The following is a 22386-nucleotide window of genomic DNA, read 5'->3' as shown; positions in this document are numbered from 1 at the left end:
CTTTGACATCAACTAGTCCTGGAAGTATTTGTTCTTTTAACATCCATATTCTGCATACAAATAAAGTTAACATAAACCAACACTTTTCTTGGTCAGTATGATGTTTCTGCTTAAAGGTGCAGTATAGCAAGTCTTTCTCTGGATGTTGAAACTTTTTTTAAACAAGTAAAGGAAAGGAATAATAACAAATAAACAAAAAGAAGGCATTTTTTTCATTCCCTATGTCAGCTACATCAACATTGCAAAATACACTTTTTTGGTTATACAGTCATTCAATTACTCAGTTTTCATAGACCATATACATCTGCCTCATTTCTGTATGCTAAAACGTCCAAATACTATAATCTACTCTTAATACAGTACACTTCCAATCCAATTACAATATTAGAAGGCCAAAACACAAGTAGCATTTCCCTAGGCAATGTAAGACATCAGTGCTACCCTTTCAGGCTGTTCATGCTGGTATTTATAAAGGAAGAAAATACTATTATCCTATGTTAAAGGGCAGTGGCCCTCTATTTTATGTATCTTCCACATAGGCAGACCTGTTTAGGGCATTTGTATTTATTAAGTGTTCCCGTTTATTCACTAAACATAAGGTCTACATCCCCTTCAAGTTACATAGTATTCAGTTATTTTTTACTGATGAGTTTTTATCCCTCCATCCATCCATCTTCTAAACTGACATACCCAGAGCAGGGTCATGGGAGAGTGGGCAGAGTTTATCTCAGCAAGTAATGGGCACAAGTTAGGACCAATCCTTGGACATGGCATTACAGTGTGCACACACAAACACAAATTTTTATATTATATAGTAATAAATCAACAAGAAGTGGGTATTTGCAACATTTGAGCCAGTACCTGAAATAAAACTGTTCCATACTTTACAAAAGAAATGGTTTTTCGTTGATTAAATGATTGCAAATTTGCCTATATAAGCCAGTTTGTGTTAATAGTGTATATTTATGATTTATGCAAATACCAGTTCAGGTTTTTACAGTATCCTAAATGTGTTATACAAATCTTGCCCCTTTAATTGTGACGAACACACTGCAATTCATGTTAAATGTCTATGTCGTATTAAATTAGGTTTAAAAATGTATTAAATAAACTCATGGTGAATCACTTACTGTATATTATTAGCATGAACAACTAATCACCATAAGAAAATTTGACTGGAAAACCTCTCACAGCTGCTCATTTTTTCCTGCTTGTATTTGGGAATGGCTCCCAGCAATCTCTTATATTTACAGTAAGAAAAGTAAATGTTGATATCAGGTCTCAAAATACCGCTGAAAATCTTTCATGCCAAAACCCACTTGTTTTGCACTTATAAGGAATAGTGGTTTGTGATATGCCACAATTAAAACCTACATTCTTTTAACTAGATGGACTGTAGCTTAATTCTGGAAATAAAACAGTACACTGCTTAAAAAGATCAAGGAATTGACTGCTTAAGTGCCAGCAATATGTGACCGAAAGAGGCCAATCTAAAGATTTAAAGGAACTGTTAAAGATCTTTGTTTTTTTAATGTATTCGTGGTATTTATGTATTTATGGGTGATAACTAATTAGTTCCTAAAAACTGAAAATGTATGGCTAGCTTTTAGCAGCTTCTGTATACAGTTAAGCGTTTATGACACATTAATATGCCACTTCTTGTACAAACAGCACCATGAAGGTTGCCCAGCACTGTGCAAACAGTCTGAGAGTTCTAATCCAGAAACATTAGCAGTGTTATTTAATAGGAAGGAATGTTTCACATCAGACAGAATAGTGCATTCCATGCTCCTTAAATGCAGGGAACAGTTTTTGCAAGCCACTCATTAAAGCTATCAGGGAAGCAGCCTCAGACAATTCCTGTCTCTCCAATAGGATTATTTTTGGCATATTTCATTGTGTTCCACGGTCCACTGGCTACAATAAAGATTTATACATTTGACAAGCTCAGAAAATCATTCACTTTCATCTTGTTAAATATGAAAACAATCTACAAGCAGACATATATACATACAGAAACACTGTTAATTTAAAAAAAAGTTTTTGAAAAAAGCGATGAATATTCGCATATTTATTTTACATATAATAGATATGTACGATAAGATTAACTGGGCAGGCTAAACTGTTCAAAATGGAAAAAAAAACCCTAGGCAAAAGTAGTCTTTAAAACTCAGAAAGGGAAGTCTTTTATTTTGCCTTTTAATTGCCCGGAAACTTTAGGAAGTTGTTGGAAGTAGTACTTGTTTCCTATTTCACTTATTCATAGGGAATTTCAGGATATGCTGTCATTGTTTTGGATAGTAAAGCTGTCGCATAAAACCAAAGGGAGGATATGGTGTAGATTTGCTTTTAAATGTAGTTCCTACATGCAATTTTATGCTGTTTTATTTTACTCTTATAATTCTTATAATTTAAAGAATGAATCCATACTTTTAGGAAGTTAATGCTATTTCTTGGCAGTTTAACATGGACTACCCAATGACACAAAAATAGAGATTTGGACTTAACTGTGTCAAACAGTCCCTTAGGTGATGCACTGTTAAAAGATTCTTGGTCTTTTGAAATACTTTAGGAAGACTATTTGCAGTTGTTATTACATAGCAACAAGATTATTTTTAAGAATAAAATATTAAATTGCTGCCAGCGTTTGGAGTCACACATAAATCCTTTAGGTACTATTTTTTGTGTATGTAATACTTAAAAATAAATATATATACACCACCCCTGCCATCTCAAAGTTTTAGGATTCGTTCCAGTTATTTATTTACCTATTTATGTATCTCAATATCCAGGCTAAATTGCCCTCCAAGGTCTAGTCATTTCTAGCCATTCTGGCACCCTCATCATCCCTAGTCTCTAAATGTCTCTCTCTCTCACCACTTTGCCACCTAATAGCTCATGCGTGAGCGTACTGGCGCAAAAATGGGTGCCATCGCATTCAGGTGGATGCTACACATTAGTGGTGGTTGAAGCGGCTCCCCATTCACTATGCAAAGTGCTTTGACTAGTGAGAAAAGCACTATATAAATGTAAAGAAGTATTATTATTATTAACTCTGCTGAGGGCATGTGCTTCAGTTTATGATGGCAGATGTACCAGGTAAGTTTAATTTACTTTCCAGCAGCCACCTTATGAAAATAAATTCAATTAACACTGCTCAAAAAAATTAAGGGAACACTTAAATCAAACATCAAATCTCAATGAACAAAATATTCCAAATGGAAAATCTTTACTGGGTAATACTGTGTACTTTGTTGAGAACAAATTGATGTATCAGAAAATCAAACTCAAAAATTGAAATTACAGGCTGATCGAACCTGTGTGAATTTCATCATGACAACTCATAATTCGACACAGTAGTGTGTATGGCCCCCACATGCCTGTATGCACCCCAACAATGTGTGGGCATGGTCCTCATGAGACGGTGGATGAAGTTCTGGGGGAATCTCCTCCCAGACCTGGATCAGGGCCTCAGTGAGATCCTGGACAGTCTGTGGCGCTACATTGCAACGTTGGATACACCGATATATAATGTCTCAGAGGATCTCAGTTGGATTCATGTCTGGAGAATGTGCAGTCCAGTCAATGTCATCAATGCCTTCGTCATCAAGGAACTGCCTACACACTCTGGCCACATGAGGCTGGGCATTGTCCTGCACCAGGAGGAACCCAGGGCTCACTGTACCAGCATAAGTTCTGACAATGGCCCCAAGGATTTCATCTTGGTACCTAACAGTAGTCAGGGTACCATTGCCTAGCATGTGTAGATCTGTGCGATCCTACAAGGATACATGCCTACTCAGACCATCACTGAATCACCGCCAAACCGGTCATGCTGGATGATGTTGCAGACTGCGTAACATTCACCACAGTGTCTCCAGAATCTTTCATGGCTGTCACATGTGCTCAGTGTGAGTTGGCTCTCATCTGTGAAGATAACAGGGTGTCAGTGGCGGAGCTGGCAAATGTGGTATACTCTGGTGAATGCCAATCAAGCTGCACAATGATGGGCTGTGGCTACAGGTCCTAGTAGAAAACACTGGGTCGCCCTTTTGGAGTCTGTTTCTGATAGTTTGGTCAGAAACATGCACACCAGTAGCCAGCTAGAGGTCATTTTGTTGGGTTTTGGCAGTGTTCCTTTGTTTCCTCCTCACGGAAAGGAGCAAGTTCCAGTCCTGCTGCTGAGTTGATACCCTTCTCTGACCCTGCCCATCTCTCCTTGTGTAACAGCCTGTCTCCTGGTATCTCCCCCATGCTCAATGACTGAGCTGGGAGACTCAGAAAATCTCCTTGCGACAGCATGTATGGAAGTGACATCCTAGAGGAGCAAGTCTACCTGAGCAATCTGAATTGTCTGTAGGTATGGCCTCTTGCTACCAGTAGTGACAAGGACACTAGCAAAATGCAAAACTAGAGAAGAAACAGTAAGAAAGGATAAGGAAAGTCCAATTGTCTGTGGCCACCACCTGCAAAACCATTCCCTTGTTGGGGGTTGTCTTGCTGTTGCCTCTCCAGGGAACATGTTGTCATTTTTCAATTGCACCAAAGCAGGTGAGGTTGATTTACAATTGCTAATGCTTCCTACCTAGACAGATTGATATCCCTGAAGCTTAACTCACTTGGTGTTAGACTGTGATGATTAAGTGTTCCTTTAATTTTTTGAACAGTGTTGTTGATCTCATATCACATTTCTACAATGTTGTATATATTTGTAAATAATGCTCATTTTAGATTGTTTAACATTTACTACATATGTCAAAGCTAGTGTACTCATTTAGAAGATGCCACATCTTACTTGTGTGCTTTGATTTCATAGTGTAAGATTATGAGGTGTGCTTGTCTGTCTCGCAGAGCAACACTGTTTGTTTCTTGCCACCTCTTTTTTATGTGTTTTGATTGACCTGATCACGAATGAATTTACAATTGTTGCCTGATCATCTGCACAAGAAGCAGTGAGCCTGATCAGGTGCTTGGCTTGCTTTGATTGACTGGTAATTTAGCAATTTTTTTTATTGTGTACATTTGTACCTATGTGGATTTTTATTTGTAACTTTTATTGTATTTAATAATGTATTGTATTTAGCTGACGACACTGCTATCGTGGGCTGCATTAGGAGTGGGCAGGAGGAGGAGTATAGGAACCTAATCAAGGACTTTGTTAAATGGTGTGACTCAAACCACCTACAACTGAAGACCAGCAAAACCAAGGAGCTGGTGGTGGATTTTAGGAGGACCAGGCCCCTCATGGACCACGTGATCATCAGAGTTGACTGTGTGCAGAGGGTAGAGACCTATAAATACCTGGGAGTGCAGCTGGATGATAAATTGGACTGGACTGCCAATACTGATGCTCTGTGCAAGAGCTACTTCCTTAGAAGTCTGGCGTCATTCAACATCTGCAATAAGATGCTGCAGATGTTCTATCAGGCGGTTGTGACGAGCGCCCTCTTCTATGCGATGGTGTGCTGGGGAGGCAACATAAAGAAGAGGGACGCCTCACGCCTGGACAAACTAGTGAGGAAGGCAGGCTCTATTGTAGGCATGGAGCTGGACAGTTTTACATCCGTGGCAAAGTGACGGGAACTGAGCAGGCTCCTGTCAATCATGGAGAATCCACTGTATCCACTAAACAGTGTCATCTCCAGACAGAGGAGCAGCTTCAGTGATAGACTGCTGTCACTGTTCTGCTCCACTGACAGACTGAGGAGATCGTTCCTCCCCCACACTATGCGACTCTTCAATTCCACCCTGGGGGTGGGGGGGGCGTACCATTATACAAAGTTACTATCTGTTATACCTGCATTTTTATCACTTTTTAATTTAATATTGTTTTTATCAGTATGCTGCTGCTGGAGTAGTGAATCTCCCCTTGGGATTAATAAAGTATCTATCTATCTATCTATCTATCTATCTATCTATCTATCTATCTATCTATCTATCTATCTATCTATCTATCTATCTATCTATCTATCTATCTATCTATCTATCTATCTATCTAATGTGCCACGCTAATCTTTGACTTATTACGTTGTGAATTTCATTCCCTGTTATCGACTGCAGATGCTTAGTGTGACTACCACAGCACGCACAATTTCACCCAAAACACACAGATTTATTTAGATCAGTCCCATGTTGGATCACATTAACACCTCATGCAACCACTCCAGTTTTTCACTTGGTACTGCATTGAGACCACCCTATCCAAAGGGCCTGGGTACTGTTGTTTTGGTCTACACCATCGTGCAATTGGTATGTTCACATCTACCTAAACCGGACTTTTGTGGAAACTGACCCAGAGTTAAAAAAAAAAAAAAACTAATCCAAAAGAAGTAGGTTTGAAAATACTTATATTCACAGCGGGAAGTGTGTGAATTAAAGCCCCCCACATAGACACTATACGCAGTGTGTGGGTATACCAGGTAATTCTTCGAAATCCACAAGCATCTCCTCACCCTCCTGTAACAAACAGCCCCCAGCACAGACTGTTTTATCGTACACTGTCCATGTTCTGAAATGATGTGAACTTATAAGACATCATACTGCCTTAGAACATAGTATATGAAAGTGTATTCAGATAATGAACATCAAATGTACCGTGCACATTAAACAGAAACCTGCAAATATACATTTGTCAAGCAGTTAACACTGTTGCCTTATAGTTTTGAATCCTGTAGTCTGTACATTACTAGAGTTACTGTTTGATTTTTGAAAGTACTTTGTGTCTTTGCCACTTTTTGTATACTACACTAGTCCGTGACTCTAAGTGTGAATGATGGTGTGTGCATGTATGCTTTTTGATGCATGTGAATGTTTCCTGCATAGTTACACAGCCTCTAATGGCATAAATGAGTTTATAAAATGAATGAGTGCTGTGTCTTTATATAACTTGCATGTATGTCCTGTATATAAACGTCTACTGTATATTCACGTCTGTCACATGTGCTCAGGGTGAACCTGCTCTCATCTGTGAAACCACAGGGCACCAGTGGTGGACCGGCCAATTCTAGTATTCTATGGCAAATGCGAAACGAGCTCCATGGTGCTGGCCAATCAGCACAGGGCCCATGAAGTCTTTTTCTGATTGTTTGGTCAGACATTCACACCAGTGGCCTGCTGGAGGTCATTTCGTAGAGCTCTGGAAATGCTCATCCTGTTCCTCCTTGCCCAAAGGACAGACACCGGTCCTGCTGATGGGTTAAGGACCTTCTACGGCCGTGTCCAGCTGTCTCCTGGAATCTCCTCCATGCCCTTGAGAATGTGCTGGGAGACACAGCAAACCTTCTGGCAATGGCATGTACTGATGTGCCATCCTGGAGAAGTTGGACTACCTATGCAACCTCTGTAGGTTCCAGGTATCGACTCATGCTACCAGTAATGACACTGACCGTAGCCAAATGCAAAACTAGTGAAAAAACAGTCATTTCATTAACAACAAAGCAGCTGAAACTGATTAAAAACCCCCTCTGCTACTTAACTGACCAGATCAATATTCCAGATGTTTCTGATGCTATACTCTGAATAGAAAGTGTTCCTTTAATTTTTTGAGGAGTATATATATACACACACATATATATATATATATATGTGTGTGTACATTGTGTGAGAGAGAGAGAAAACAAGAGAGATTGAGAGGGAGAGAGACAGCGCGCAAAGCTCACCATGACACCACAATTAAATAATAACTGTGAACGTTTTTTATCTCAATTGTTAATTATTTAACAACAACTGTGAGAGACGCTATGTTAAATGTATTTGCAAAATAAATATCATAGTAAATGCAAATGTACACTGTGATGGACGACCGGCTATGGACTCCGGTCGCCACCCCCAGGCCGCTAGGAGGAGCCCTCCGGACAGCATATTCGTGCCCCGAGTTCCAGCAGGGCCTCATGGAATTTGTAGTGTTGTGACACAGCCCTGCTGGATACCTTGGGGGCCGCCAGGAGTCGTTGTAGGGGGGCTAGTGGGATCTTGCGTGCCCTATAACCCGGGAGTGCGTCTCAGTCACGTGACTGGAGGAAGCGACGTGCTCCCGGGATGAAGAAGAGGACTGTTTGCCCTGACCCGGAAGGAAATGGACTTGTGGGTTGTGCTTGGAACCACTTCCGGGTCAGGAGCTATAAAAGGACTAAGGAAAGCCCAGTACACTGAGCTGAGCTGGGAGGAAGGGTGGCGAAGTGTCTGGGAGTGTGGAGGATTATTGTGTTTATTAGTGATTGATTATATGAGTATTGTGGAGTGGAGGGTGCTTGGTGCGCATTATTATTATATAATAAATAATAATTGGACTTTTATCTGGTGTCTGACATCTGATCCAAGGGTTCAAGGGGTCACAGAGACCTTAAGCTTTCACAACACATTCAAGTTTAGATCATCGTTCAGTTTTTTGAATAGCTAAAACATTACTCTCATAATGAAAATGTCATGTCTGGCCTTAGCTAGATGCCAGATTATGAAGTAAGTAATGCAAGACAACACATATCTATCTAATTCTTAATCATGAATTTCTGATACAGTATTAGACCGTCTAAATAATGAGGACCCAAGAAAATTCCAGAGATATAACTCTACAAGGTTTTCTAACTGTTGATGTTAAAAGAATATTTTAGATTACATATTATCTGTATTTAAAAACAGTCTAGAGTTAGTAGTTTGGTCTTCTTTTATATATGATAATGTCTGAATAAGTATCAAGAACGAGCTATTTTAACACTTTCAGCATTAATAAACATGATAAAGCAATTAGTGCAATTCAGAACTCTTATACAGCATCACTAAATACTTCATAGTGTACTTTCTTTCACAAAATATTTTAGAAAACTACAGTTCTTGAAGCAAAAATAAAGAAACAATCTATTACGCATGACTGAACTTATTGACAAAGCGTCCTTTCTTTGACCTTCTTTACAAAATTTCATTCATTATCAAAAGCATCTGAACTAGAAACTGAATTACAACAAACTTGTCTAAACAAAGAAAATTCTGTTTGGTAAAAATTGAGGCCCAATTTCCCTGGTCTCTTTTATCAAGAAAGTAACATAAGTGCTATAAGGGTCCAATAAAACAAAGTTCAAACTGAAAGCCATTTCAATTACTACACATAAAAAATTCAAAAGTGACACAAATATACACTCAGCTTCATAATCTGACATTTGTTGACAAGTAAATGATACTTTAAATTTAATAAATCAGTATTTATACACTTAACAGATTTAAAACTCTTCAGAACCATTCTTAAAAGCTTCACTGTGGTGATCTCACTGCACATAAAAAGAAAAATCAGAACATTATTTTAACATAAATTGAACTATACTCTAAATAAACCTTTCCCAGAACTGCAGTATTGTACACCTCAGAGGTCCTCTGCAACATTTCTTTTAGTCTAAAATAGAAATTTTGCATCAGTTCAATAGTTATCAAAGAATGCTTTCCAATATCATACAGGTTGAAACACAAAATCCAAATTTAAACTGCTTCACAGTCAGTGGAAACAGACATCTGGGAAAGGAAACCCCAATACTGAAAAGGTAAAATTCCCTAGCAGCTGCAGAAAATGGTGTAGGTAATGTAGGAGCAATAAGAGCTGCACAAAGAAATGTTTAGATATCTGTGTTTCTCATAATCCCTGTCTTGCTATGGGAATAATAACTTTTATGCATGATTTTTTCCACTTCATTGTCAGAAAATGCATACAGTAGACGAATAAAACTGCAATCATAAAAGAGTGGGTGCAGGGATGCTATCTAGAGTATGTTGTGGCAAAAAATCTCCAAGCTTTTAATGTAGGTGGCAGCAGTATGTTGCCTCTTCCACATGCAATACTGAGAATATAGTGCTAATATGATGATGGCAAAAAAAATAATAATGAAAACAGAGGGGAGAGGGCGTAATTTGATTGGCAAAAAACAGACCAAAATGACTTCTTATTAAGCAACAGAAGACACATGGGACAATTGGATAGGGGAAAATTACAGGACAAAAATAAAAATGTACATGCACATAGTAATGTTTTGTCTACTTCCTTTTCCCTGATACGTTTTCTGTGATCTTACCAAACTAAGCAATAGAAAATGAATAGGAACATGATTATACTGAAATTAATACAGCTCTCTGCAGACCATGAAAAGTAATTTTCTAAACATTCTGACTGTGAAACTTTTGAATTGTCTAAGGACAAAAGCACTATTGTACTGTATCTCATAAAGTTGAAATACTACCATGTAACTGAATAGGAAAACAATTAAATAAGGTAAATTCATTAGGCATCCTACACATACCAAACAGATAACTAGGTAAGTATAATAAAGAGGTTAAGGCTTTGCACTATAAACCAAAAGGCTGATTGCTCAATTTCAGACTCAACCCATTTTAATGCACCAAGTATGTTACTTAGGCTTGTTGTTCACTAACTGTAAGAATATATTTAAAAGCATCTATCAAATGTACCAACTATATCGTAATAGTCTTGATTTCATTCTCCTGCTGTTCTGCAGTATTCCACATGCAATGAAAACGAAGTGTTCCAAATAATCTTCCGTTAATTATGTTTAAGTATTATTTTAGTTTGTTTCATGTAAGTTTTCTAATCTATTGTAAAATGTATATTCCTATATATACACATGTGTTTGAGATCTGCAAAGTAAAAAAATGTTATTTTCATGCTGAAAAGAAAAGAGGGGACATCTGAACATCCTTTGCTCAAAAATCAACCTGTCATAAACAACGCATAACTATTCAAATATCTATATTATCTGTTCTGAAAGGATATATTTTTATATATCACATGTATCTCACACTTATTTTTTACATCTTTTTTGCATAAGAAATTATTTGTTTTATCTGTTTCTATGTGATGTTTACCTATCTTATTCAAATGGCTATTTATGTTTGATATGACATATGCATCACATATATTTCAACTATTTTATTTTTTTAATTATTCAATTATTTTTCAACACTTTAAAAGTGGTATATGCCTAGCAATGTTGGAGGCTAAGAACAAGTTTTCATATTGTCTGAATGAGCATAAAAATTACTTTTAAACATGGAAGAAAACTTCTTCAGTTAGCTGAAAAAATAAATTGTCTTTATAAAACTAGAGCAGTGGAAATAGCTTGGATAAATTAACAGTGGTATTGCTTGCAACAGAGATGGCATTAAATCGAAAGGCACAAGAGTGCACAAACATGCAAACAGAAACAATAACACATTCGGTGCATACCATAAACTAAAAAGTTCACCAAACTCCATTGAAAATAGATATGAATGAGGAAGGAAACATGGCAACACTGTCAGTGGGTGCAGTAAGTTGGAAGAGAGTAAAACACCTGACATTAAGCTCAAGGAGGAATGATGGCCTGATGGCCCATGTCCACAACATACAGCATAAGTGGTCAATGGTATATTCCAACAAATTGCCAGATGGAGGACTTTTCAAACACATGTAATATCTTTAAGGTCTGACAAACACTGCTCGAGACAGATGGCAGAATGACATAACACTGACATTTGAAAGCTATAATGCATGTGACTTTAGTGGAAACCTGCCATGTTATTTATACAGAAGGGGAAGCAAAACAAAGAACAAGTTAAATAGGAAAATGTTGCTATTTAGATATGTGTAAAGGTTTTAGTTAGCATTACTTACATTGTGCTTTAAATATTGCCTGGAATATAAAATGATATATGGTATGGATCATGCAAAGGATGTAGGATATAAAAGATGAAAAATATTTATTGTCAATAAACAATTGTTAATACCAAAAGCAGTAAATGTTTGTGATATTTTAGGAGTCTTTATGATTGCCTAAAAATAAACAATATTCTTTCCAAACAAATTAATATCCCTTTCAACAAAGCATCATAAACTTTATTTTTATACTAAAGGAAATACCTTTAGTAATAAATGAATCTGTATTATGTGTATTTACATCATAAGCGACTTTGAAAAAATCTTTCAGCATGTTTAAAATTGGAGATTGCGTAATTTACTATAAGCAACAGTTCATCCATAGCGGTCAGTCATTATCAGTAAGAGCAATGCACTGTATCTAACAATAATGAAAGGCTCCACTAATAATTTCTGACAAATGAGAGAGTCTATATAGTCTACACTCTGTGCAGCAGACAATGACAGACAGTGTCAGCACTCGTTTGTCGTCAAATTTAAATCATACTGTGGCTCTTTGATACCTGATTGCTAGAGAGAGAGAAAAAGCATACATATAAATTAATTGTTTACTTTCGGTAATTATTATTTCTATTAACTATTAGTTACTTCCCAATTATTAATTTTCAGTGACAAACACTGGGTGGAGGTTTTGTGTTTTTGAAATCCCTGAAATGTAACTATATGACAGGTCCAACTGATAATAGACAGAATTATGATTCATTTATCATTCTGCCTAAAATGAATTCCTGGCTACACCCTTGGATATAGACACATTGAAATGTAATTTAAAACAACTGCTTTTAGTTACAAGTAGAGATCAAATTTAAAAGAAATACTTGCAAGTATTTACATCTGAAACATTTTGGATTTGACAATACCAGCTCATTTTTTTAACTAATATGGGTGATGTGTTACATTTGCTACACCCAACAATGGTGGAATTTTTAAAAATTCCCTCAAATAATCTACTTATTTGACCAGCTCTTTACAGTGAAATTATTATATGGTTATACAAGAACAGTGGAATTTTATGTAATGTCTTCTCATTCTTGTAAGGTGGCCCAGGAAATCTCCTAAGAAAAAAGAATGGTAGCCATTTATGAGTGGTTTGAAAGCAAATTGACATTTTGCTTAAGCATTATGAAGAAGGCTGCCTTCAGTTCAACTTTCTTACTGCCTCTGCAAATGTAAAACCATCTTAAACAATGTGCTAAACCATGATATATTGACTAATTATATAATGCATCTTCCACAACTTTTTAAATACATATTACAAAATATAAAACCTTAAAAGCAGCATGTCCTGCACCTGGATCAGGCCATGTGCTCATAAAGAAGCATCAAAGTCCCCCAAATCTCTCATTTCAGATTAGATGCATGTCATAAACCACAAAGGCAAACCTCATAAGACAGCTTTAACAGGTAAATACAAATCCTAAAAGCATAATTACCTAACTGATGTCTGAAATACTAGACATGAAACAACTGAAGTAGAACTTAATGTCTCACCTCATTTAGAAATGATCACCAAGCAGCTTTCAGCGCACAGCTCTGTGTTCAATAGTACTGCTCCTTTGGGAGCTGAGCTAGCTAACAAACTGTCTTGTATTACAAATATGGAGAACATTCAACTATATTGAATAGAGCAACATGTAAAAGGAAAGTTCATACATAGTAAAAAATGCCTTTAATACAAATACTTTGCATAGCAACATTAATACATACAGTCAACATATTTATTATATGCACATTCATATCACTGTATTATAAATCACTGCCAAGTCTAAAAAAAACAAAGTATAAAATGATGTTTTGCTTACCGGTTTTGGAGTTAATGGCAAAAAAGCCTTGTGGGTTTCCACTTGTAATTTTATAACTGAGTTTGTCACTGGAAGTAGAGTCTGGGTCAACAGCTTCAACTTGCATGACAGAAGTATCCTTAGGAGAGTTCTCTATAATTTGTGGGTAATAGATTGGTTCCGATGTTAGCGGCGAATTATCGTTAACATCTTCAACTGCAATATAAACCTCAATGAAGGAAAACAATGGGACAACCCCTTGATCTGATGAATAGACAGTAAGCCAATAGTGGGATGTAGTCTCATGGTCCAGAAGATCTTGAGTTCTAATAACACCTAAGAAGAAAATAAGGAAGAGAACATTTTTATGCATTGATCCATTACTATATAACTGAAAACATTTATAGTGAGTAAAATATAATGTATATTTTATACCACATTATACTGTAATCCACTTGTCATCATGCTTATTAGAAACAGATTAAAGGAATTTTCATGACACAACATACTTTGTCCCAGAGTTTACAGAGACTTCACATATGAACTGGGCAATAATTATAATTAAAATTAAATAAATATATTTAAAATTTAAACATAATTTCAATAGCGAGATTTTTTTTACACTGGTAATGGATTGTGAGTGGGTTGCAGCAGGTCACTGCTTCGATAATCACTTTTTATAACCCTACCAGTCTAACAGTCATGCTAGAATCACCTATGGGGACATGACATTCCCCATCCTTGACCCATGGGTTTGGCAATCGTGCTCAGTTCATCAAGGGAGAAGCACAAAGCCTTCCGACAATTGTGCTCCAATCACTAATGGGGAACCCCTTACCCAATTATATTATCGTGTACAATTTGCCTGTAGGGTCACAACACCAAACATTTGATAAATACTGCTCTAGAAGATTCTCTCAATCGAACTGATGTAACTTTAGCAGATAGTGACTAGTGTCAGAGGGAGGACAGAAAAAAAATGCGACTAAGACTACATGTTGTGGAGTTTTACAATACTTATAGACACATATTTGTGTTATCTTATAGAAGCACTAAAACAGATCAAGGAGAGAAGCAGGAGATAGGTCTGAATAATTGCCATCACATGAAATCAATTAAAGGTGAATATAGACACTCCACCCAGGGTAAAGATTGATTATTATGAACAAACATCAAGTCACATCCAAAAAATGTTGCCATGACTATGTAGGTGACAGGAGTGTAGCTGACCCAAGTTTAAGAGCTTTGAACTATCTCTGTGTCATATTTGCTGGTAAGCAGAAAGGTTAACATGAGACTGACTGGCATTAACAGTAGAGTGGTATCCTTACACTGGACATAACACTTGATAATGATAAAGAAGCTAGAGTTAATTTATCAAATGATGATTTTGGCAAAAAATCAAAAGAAGCAAGTACAGGATGACAAAATATGGTTCCTGCATAAAGCTGCTAGGCTCTCACTATGTGAGAAAATGAGGAATGTAACTGCTCAAGAGGATTATGGAGTACATTGGCTCCTTCTAATTGATGGAAGCTAGCAGAGGTGGAATAGGCATCTAGTGTGGATGATCTGAGGGTCTCCTATGTGGGGTAGATCAAGCACATCCCACTTGGAGGGCATCCAGGGGCAAAGTCACAACAGGCTGGTGAGATTATGTCTCCAAAATGGCCTGATGTGAGCACCTGTGAATCCTGTGGTGGACTTAGCACCCTATCAGTGTTTGGTTTCTGCCTCTTACTTGTGGCTGCCAGAATGGGCACCAGCTCAAGCTCCACATGAACCTGTAAACTGGATTAAGCAAGTTTTGTAACTTGATTAATGCTTTATATTCCATGTTCCCCAGAGAATAAGGCACTGTCAGACAATAAAGCTGTGTCAGTCTGCTAGTCTAGTTTTGGGGGCGGTTGGTGTGGGGGGTTTTTCAGAGAAAGAAAGAGTTAAGAACTTGAAGGAAACATGTTTCCTGAGGGCACTAGTGGGCAGGAAAATTGGCAGGTTTTTGAGATACTTCATCATTATTTGAGGGCATGGGACTATGATACCCTTATAAGGACAGGGACCAGAGTGACTAGCCAAGTCCCCAGCTAATTAGGGGACAGCACTCAGCCCTAGAATGGAAGGAATTGGACTATTACTCTCTTTTGCTTTATTTTCAGCTCTCACTAATTTATAGGTGCTTAGCTTTATTTAGAATGCTCTGGTGCCTACATTGGACAGTAAACATCAAACTCTTATAAAAATAATGTAGTAATATATTTGCATCGGAGAACTCATAACTGTAAGGAAAAGCTGGAGCCAAATCTGAATAACACTGTATTTATGAACAGAAGGGGTAGTGAAGTACCCCTTGGATAAAACAATATGCTCACATACTCAATAATTAAATGTTGTGGTATCTGAGGAAATCTGCCATTATTTGAAAACAGCTTACAGTTGAACTTTATGGTTTTAATTTCATTGCACGCCTACCTATACTTTGCTTTCCAAAGTACAGATCAGTATATTCTAGATTGTAAATCATGTACATAAGAATCCTTCTGCAGCATCAAGTGAAGTGGAAAGTAATGATAAAGTGACAAGAATGCTGACTCAGGCTACCTGTCCAAACTTGCAAAGCTGTTCTGGTTGCCTTGTTCAGGGCTTTGTGTTTGATAAAGTATAAGTACAACTGATTTGAAGAATCCCATAGACATTGAACAGATCTGCAGCAGCATGTCACTAGTAGGGAACATTTACAAGTAAAAAATGGATTGTGTAGCTGCTTTTATGGTGGCGTAATGTTTAGAGGAATAGGATCACCAGCATTTGCTTTATTGTGTTAATAGGTGGAAAGCACCATTATAACACTTTTGCACAGTAAGTGCCATATATATATATATTATATATTGTAAGATATGGCGCTATATTGCGCCCGACCCGACACAGATTCACACGGGAGGCACGGGTAAATTAAAATAAACTATTTTTCTTCAGCTGGAGAACACGTCTTCCCCGTAATCCCTCCAGCCACAACACAGTCCCAAGCACAGTACTCTAAAACCCACAAGTAAACACACTTTCTCTTCCTCCACCACTCCTCCCTGGCAACCTCGTCCTCTTCCTCCCGATTCTGCCCACTGAGTGGTGGTGGCTGGCCCCTTTAATAGTCCACCCGGGTGGGGCTGAAGATTTGTCCAGCAGGGCTCCGGGACCCATGCAGCTCACCCTGGCGGCCACCCCAGATCCCCACAGGGCTATGGAAGACTCCATCTCCCATGGAGCCCTGCGGGAAACTGAGGCACCATAGTCAGCCAGGGAGGCTGCCACCAAGTGTCCTGGGGGAGGTATTGAGTAGTCCATGGTTGCTCCCCCGGAACATACGTTGAAGGGGTGTCCCAGCCAGTCATGGGACCCGGCCGTCCGCCACAATATATATATATGTATATAAGCAGATTGCTGGCCAACCACAAGCGTTACCTGGTAGCTAACCACCCATACAATCAGATTGTGACACAGACTACGAATGCCGTGATATATATATATATATATATATATATATATATATATATATATATATATATATATATATATATATATATACATACATTTATGACATTAGTCTGAATCACAATCTGATTGTATGGGTGGTTACCTACCAGGTAACGCTTGTGGTTGGTCTGCAAGTCGGCAAACATCCGCCACGGTGCCCTCTTCAGTTGCGAGAAGCAGATCATAGAATGCTGAATAGTTTTACTGTCAAATAATGCAAAGAGTACGCGACACGTGTTTCGCCCTAATTCAGATGCTTTAATAGTTGGTCATCTTATTCTGAAGTAAACTTTCATATATAAAAATACGAGGGGAACCCAAAAATACAATACACTTGTCCCACCGCTTTTTCCATTGTTCAAAACTGTTCTGAAACTCTTGCAAAGTAATAGCCTTCAGTGCTGTCGTTTGCTTCTTAACCTCCTCTACATCCTGAAAACACTTTCCTTTAAGGTCCCTCTTCATGCTTGGAAATAAGAAAACAAAATCGCAGGGTGCAAGGTCCAGGGAGTAGGGAGGGTGGGAAATAGTTGACATCCCATTTTTTGTGAGAAACTGCCGCACACTAAATGTTGTGTTGGTGGGAATGTTGTCATAATGCAGAAGCCACTCGCCTGACTGCCATAATTCTCCACACTGCATCATGCAATCGCTTGAATACATCAAGGACACCGCTTGGTCAAATGATGCAGAGGGTAGTCTAGTAAACACACCAAGCAGCAAACGTCGGAACTAACGCTCCTCCAGGCGCCAGAAAAAAATTCTCGTCATTTTTGGGTCCATATATATATTTTTTTTCTTTTAATCTTTTGTCATATACAATTTCTTGTATTAGGAATTTGTCATTTTTTGCATACCCCAACTTACTCTCTGGAGAGTTTTGGGATCAGAGCACAGGGTCAGCTATTTGTACAACATCCCTGGACCAATTGCAGGTTAAGGGCCTTGTTCAAGGGCCCAAAGGTGTAGCAAACCTTCTGTCACTGCCGGGATTTGAACCAGAAGCATTCAAGTTACCAGCCCAGATCATTTAGCCACAAAGCCACCACTCCTCCCTAACTATATATCGTGATCACAAGGGGGTGCCAGAGTGCCCTATACCACAGTCACACTAAAGCACCACACATTGACAGAATAAAATAAAGGGTTTTTATTCCTTTCCAAAGCAACTGTCCTTCCAATAACAAGTCACAAATACAATTATAAAAAACAATAAACCAATCAATCTTTCCTCCTTTCATCCTCCAGCTGAGTGTTGCCCAATTCCTCCTGACTCTAACTTGTCCATGTGTAGCGTGAGTTTTTCTGGCATGATGTCATATCCTCCGGGAAACAGTTCCAGTCCATAAGTAAAGTAGGGAGGTCCTACCCTGACAGTGCCCTGTATCGATATGCAGGGATGCCAACATGGCTGTCTTACCGCACTCCAATTCCCAAGTATCCCTGTGGGTGTCCTGCCACTGCCTCAAGCATACAGGACCTGGAACAACTCCCAGTTTCCATTATTTCCTGCCAGCTGGACACAAGGTTATTTCACCAGTCCACCAGCCAACATGCTTTCGTAATCTTTCTGCCCTCCCATTCGAGTAATATATATTTCTAGTTTCATCTGGGATGCCTGTTCTCCTCCTTCTATATATATATATATATATATATATATATATATATATATATATATATATATATATGTGTATATATATATATATATATATATATATATATACAGTATGTATATATATATATATATATATATATATATATATATATATATATGAATGAATGTAGAGTAGAACACTGGGAACGATTTTCCAGCTTGTTAGAGGATTAGAGAGCCATAGTGTAGGAGGATAGCCTATAAGAGACCAATGAGTGTTGGAAAACCACACTCTTATATTCACAAGCTAGTATGAGTAGATCTTTATGTTCATATTGCTTCCATAATCCCTAATGGTTACTGAATATTAAAATTAATGGAAGGTGTAGAAAGGGAGGTATACATGTTGGACTCACCTACCTGGGAGCCAACAAATGAACAGTAATCAATGAAGGATTTGCTCCTTAATGGATTCCAACCTGAAGGGGCTTTTCCAGATAAGGATAGCATCCCTTGCTGACCTGCATAATCCCTATTAGGCCATTAGTAGGGGCTCTAAGATCATTGCCTCCTGAGGAATTTATAATTAGAATTATAATTTAGAATTAGAGAAGGAAAGAGCACATTTCTGCAATATATGTACAGTACATTACATTTTTGAGCAAAAAGAAAGGCCAGTCTTGCAGTGATCCAGATGTCACAAGACAGAACTGACGTGCTGATGTCATGCTTTCTGAGGTGTGAGAGTTAATTAAAAAATTCATTTTTCTCCAATAAATTTTGGTTGCCGCTAAGGAACCACTTGGGAATTATTAAAGTTTTTTTTCCCTTTAGAAGATTTTTTTGCTTTGTTTTTCACCCGCACAAAAGCAGCTGGGTGTTTGGGGGTGCATTTAGAAAAGTTACTTGTTATCTGTACGTGTTCTCGTTATTTGTATTCAAATAGCATCAGCAAATCAGGACAGTTGTCAGCAGTAGCTGACACCTGCATATGTAAGTAAATAACCAGCATCGTTGCAACAAATCTTAATACATAATTCACCTGCCTCCTCACTCACTCACTCATGTCCGTCCGAAGCCAAATGCGCAGTCGCCTTCTGCGCACGTCCGAAGCCGAATGCGCAGTCGCCTTCTGCGCAGCTGCCCAAAAAACCTTACAAGACCGAAATCCAACCCCAACATCGCGGCAGGTGGCGGATTTAGTCTACGCATTTCGGGATTATTATTCTGATATCCCAAATCTTTCCGCCCAGGCGTAGAATATTAGCCCCGATCACAGCCAACTCTCACACTCAAAATAATACGTAAGAACATATTATTATTAAGTACTTTCAGCGGCAGGAACAACTCCACAGCCATCACGATCATTACACTACCGTTGTCCGCAGATGTTGATGTGTGCGAAGCGAGGTACATATTCTAAGCCACATACAAATCTCCACAGGTGGCGCGGTATGCATTGTTGTGCGCTGCTGCTGAGATCTGAGTAAAATAAAACGCTGCTGGCCTATTCGCACCAAGCACTGAATGTTCACTACACCATCTGGAGTGATTTTAATGCCCCTTGCATCCTCGCCCTTTCAAAACTGCTTATTCTCACAACTTGGTGCCAACGGCCGCAAAAATTCAAAGAGAAAGGCGACTTCGATTAAAGCTCTAGAGGCCTGAAAGGCGATTTCGACTACAGCTCGAGGCCTAATTACGCATTCTGATTCAATTACGCATTCATTCAATACACCTATATCAGGTTTGTGGTGCTTATACTTATTACTACTCCATGTTTTACTGGAACATTCATCATTCAATATTATACTATAGGCCTGGAAAATTCATCAACTAACAGTACAAGCCTGTACAGTAATGAGTGAAGCGGACTAAAATATTACAAAAAAACTTCTTTGTTTCTTCTTCTACTTTTCATTGATTTGTATTTCTCATTTTTCCCTTTTACTGCCATAGGCCTACATAATTATAAAATATGGCAATTTTTATGCACATGACACAAAATAAATTAAGCTTAAACACTACATGTGTTTCCAAATTCAAAGGGCATTCCCTGTCAAACTAGCATTCACCATGACTATAAACAAGTCACAAGGACAAACATTTGACATGGTAGGAATATTCCTTGCCGAACCCGTTTTCAGCCATGGTCAATTGTATGTGGCTTTTTGAAGAGTCAAAAGGGCGAGTGATGTGAAGGTGCAAGTTAAAGATGGGCCACATCAAGGGAAATTACTACCAAACAGTGAGAGTGTCTTCACAAAAAATATAGTCTACAGAGAGATTTTACAACTTTAGTTGCATACTGACAGGCCTCCAGTATACAAACAAAAAACGTTGTCATAGATAGCATGTATTTTTTAAGTGTACAGTATTTTTTCGCCGTGATAAAGTCATACATATCCCAAACCTCTTAGTTAATTATCATTACTTACATCACTTTCTTATTTATTTCTTACTTATCATTTGTTCTTCATACACTGCTGACACAAACTCGTGCCCGTTTCATCTTACGTTGTCGAAACGGGCTTTTTGTCTAGTAGTTAATAAGCAACAGAAACAGTGATTCCTTAGTGGCGGAGAAAAAAGGCCATGGCTGACTTCAAAGCATTAAAGGGGAAGGCTCCATTGTGTGTTGGCTGCTTGCCACTGTTGTCAGTTCAGGAGGAAGCCCCAGAAGCACATAGCGATCAACAACTGGACCAGTTTTAAGATGACATTTACGACGGTCTACTTTAATGATAAAATAAACTACGAGTTTAAAGTGGACATTTCGAGATTAAAACCAAAATTTCCACTTTAATCACAAAATAGACGTTTTCACTGTGTCCTTAATTTTCTTCTTGGTGGCTCAAATGCGCTGTCGTACATTCTGATGCTGTTGTGAAGGTGCACAAAAAAAAAAAAAGACAGCACAGAATATGGTATGTGAGACTTTTAAAATATATCGTGTCATTACGTTGCTTAAATATAAAAAACACCACAAATGCATTTGTATGTCTGCATTTTGCTTCACCACATCGAACCATTCATCAAACATCAAAGCACATAGGACACATATTGGTCCTGTAGGATCCGCATAGTGGCTTTCTGCCACATGTAGATAGTAAACAAGAGACTCTGATGTCACATTCTGACTTTATCACACCACGACCCCTGACTTTTTACTGGAACTGCAACTCGCACATGCGTCACGTTAATTTCTGAGGACGTGCTCAGAGAACGCATCAAATAAATGCTGGGAACACGTGGCAGCCATAATGTGCGCGTGTACATGTTCTGAACATGAAGTATAAACTGGCCCTAAGGGTTCATTAATGCGAAGGGCTGCAAACAGTGTGAGTGGAGAGCTTTTAAGTAAGGAATAAGAGAAACACTAAGTTAGGAGAGCAGACAGAAAAAAGTAAAATTAATCTCTGTGGACCACCAGGGAGCACACCAGCCGCCCCAACCCCAACACAGACAGATGCGGGACACAAGTTCGGTGCACACTTTTTTACTTTTCTTCTTTTCCACGTGGGAAACATTTTCCCCTGTTTCTCATGTTCACAGCACAGTCACAAGCACAAAGCATACTTTACTTCTTCTTCCTTTCTCTTTCTCTTTGCCTCCACTCCTCCTCCGGCAAGCTTTGTCCACTTCCTCCTGACTCTAGTAGTGGCGGCTGGCCCCTTATATAGGGCACCCAGAAGTGCTCCAGGTGCTCAAAGACCTTCTTCCAGCAGCACTTCTGGGTGTGGCGGAAGTGATGCACCAAAGGAATCAGCAATCGTCCAGGAGTCCCCTGT

At 38.4% G+C, this 22386-nt stretch overlaps 1 protein-coding gene across 5 annotated transcripts in view; it reads right to left on the bottom strand.

Annotated features, from left to right (window-relative positions):
- fat1a (FAT atypical cadherin 1a) overlaps window positions 1-22386 on the bottom strand; it is a 210782-nt gene that overhangs the window by 122563 nt on the left and 65833 nt on the right. For all 5 annotated transcript variants that reach the window (XR_007935176.1, XM_051928502.1, XM_051928504.1 and 2 more), the window contains exon 3: window positions 13492-13806. Coding sequence is in view for 4 of the 5 variants with exons in the window: in XM_051928502.1 (XP_051784462.1) it covers window positions 13492-13806 (315 nt within the window). In the remaining variant the exon portion in view is untranslated. The remainder of the gene's footprint in view (window positions 1-13491; window positions 13807-22386) is intronic.

Source organism: Erpetoichthys calabaricus, chromosome 5 (assembly GCF_900747795.2).
Source record: "Erpetoichthys calabaricus chromosome 5, fErpCal1.3, whole genome shotgun sequence".
Lineage (NCBI taxonomy): Eukaryota > Metazoa > Chordata > Cladistia > Polypteriformes > Polypteridae > Erpetoichthys > Erpetoichthys calabaricus.
The sequence above is the reverse complement of the archived record's forward strand: the minus strand, read 5'-3'. Positions and strand labels throughout refer to the sequence as shown.